This window comes from Arabidopsis lyrata (genome assembly GCF_000004255.2).
Source record: "Arabidopsis lyrata subsp. lyrata unplaced genomic scaffold ARALYscaffold_970, whole genome shotgun sequence".
Lineage (NCBI taxonomy): Eukaryota > Viridiplantae > Streptophyta > Magnoliopsida > Brassicales > Brassicaceae > Arabidopsis > Arabidopsis lyrata.
Genome location: NW_003301949.1, coordinates 1 through 1,741, shown reverse-complemented (window position 1 = coordinate 1,741; position 1,741 = coordinate 1). Strand labels below are relative to the sequence as shown.

The following is a 1,741-nucleotide window of genomic DNA, read 5'->3' as shown; positions in this document are numbered from 1 at the left end:
AATTGACTTGAATTATATAGCTGTTAAATAAAAGTATTATTAAAAAGAAAAATAACTAAATGATGTTTAATTTCACGGGACGGGTAATATGATGGGACGGGTTTGGGTTGATATTTATAAAAGATAGTATACCACGGGTGAAATCCTAAAATTAACAATCATAATAATCTATCAAACAAATTACATTTTGATTTTTTTAAGAAAATATAGCCCCGCGGTGTACCGCGGGTTAAAATCTAGTGTCCCTGTTAAGACTTAAAGACCAATCACTAAACCGTTACGCTAATCAGTTCACACATTCATCATCCTGCCTCCAATTGTAGAATTCACACTTCTCTGCAAATCGCAACTCTACACGGTTTCTGGACTTACATACACTTCATTGCTTGGTCACAACGATAAGTAGACCGAAAAAACATTGGAATCGAGATTTGACATTCTATTGTAAATGAACACTCTTTCTCCTATCAAAGATACAATTTCACCATCTCCCTCGCTCTCTCTGTGTCTCAAAAAAATGTAGGCAGAGGCCGGTTTCTTCATTCTTTGAGTTCCTCCAGAATCATTCATTACAAAAATGTACCTAAAACAAAGCAAACCCCATCAATTCTCACCAATTCTCCAACCCCATAAACAAAACAACAACAACAAAAAGCAAGAAACTCTCACTCACTTGCTTCCATGTTCCAAGTTCCTAGCACACAAAACTCTATAAATCAAGAATCTTTTGTACAGTAACAAGGCGAGATGTCTTCAATGGCGGAGAAGAATCACAACATACCTCCAATGTATCTCTAAAACCAGCTTCATTCGTCTTCAACATCACCGGCAATGGAAACCTCACACCTTTCGCCGCACAAGCTTCATGTCTCGGTTTAATCCGATTCTCCAAACTAAACGAAAAATACTGAGGAAACTCAAGAACCTCTCTAACATCTCTCTCCATCTCCACCATCAAATACTTCAACTTTGGCTCATAATTCTCAGCAATACTGTAATTAAACAGCTGCGGGAATCTCTTAAACATCGCGGTGGCGCTCCGCCGCGAGAATCCTAACTTCTCAAAGAAATCAATCCGTGGTACGAGTTTATGTTCAACGCTACAAGAGAGAAGATACGTATGTTTATGCGGATCTAAGATTCCGATTCTCTGGAGAAAGTAAAGCGTTGGTCGAAGCTGGTGATCGACGCTACAAGCGAGAAGACGAGGACGACGACGTAAAGCTTGACGGAGGTCAAAGATAGAGTCAACGCCGACTTCACGGAGGAGGAAAGTGATGACTGGGATTGTGTGTGAGGTTAACGGTGAAGTGAGAAGCTCGGGACACATGGAGACGAGGCGGCGAAAATCTTGTAAGGTGAAGTTGATTGGTGGAGTGGTCATGTAATCGACGACGGATTCAACGGCGGAGAGAGCGGTGGAGAGGAGAGGAGGATGACGGTTGATTAGGGTTAAGAAATCGATTCCGAGTGAATCGAGGTAAATGAGTTTCTCGTGGATTGAGGATTCTAGGGTTTCGGTGGTTGCTGTGGTGGAGGAGAGAGAGGGGATATTTGGGGATTTGAAGAGTGATGAAGAAGAAGTGTTTGGTTTGAAGGAAAGTGCGGGAAAATTGTGGAAGCGGAGGCGAGAAAGTGTGGGAAAATTGTGGTGAAGGGAAGGGAAAGAGGAAGAGGAGGAAGAAGAGAGGAAAGAGAGAGCTTCTTGTTGCATTGTTCAAGAGACATCTCACATACATGA

The 1,741-nt window shown here is 41.8% G+C and overlaps 1 protein-coding gene across 3 annotated transcripts; it reads right to left on the bottom strand.

Annotated features, from left to right (window-relative positions):
• Positions 1 to 248: 248 nt before the first annotated feature.
• Positions 249 to 1,739, bottom strand: LOC9298262 (transcription termination factor MTEF1, chloroplastic). 3 transcript variants are annotated; one of them, XM_021011223.1, is made up of 3 exons: positions 782 to 1,733; positions 674 to 694; positions 249 to 583 (listed from the first exon to the last, which is right to left on the bottom strand). In XM_021011223.1, the coding sequence occupies exons 1-3, from the start codon at positions 1,712 to 1,714 to the stop codon at positions 563 to 565; spliced, it is 975 nt and encodes a 324-aa protein (XP_020866882.1). In that variant the 5' UTR covers positions 1,715 to 1,733; the 3' UTR covers positions 249 to 562. The 3 variants fall into 3 exon arrangements, with proteins under 3 accessions (XP_020866882.1, XP_020866454.1, XP_020867415.1); XM_021010795.1 differs by having other exon boundaries at positions 674 to 1,739; XM_021011756.1 differs by lacking the exon at positions 674 to 694 and having other exon boundaries at positions 782 to 1,739.
• Between the last annotated feature and the right edge of the window lie 2 nt (positions 1,740 to 1,741).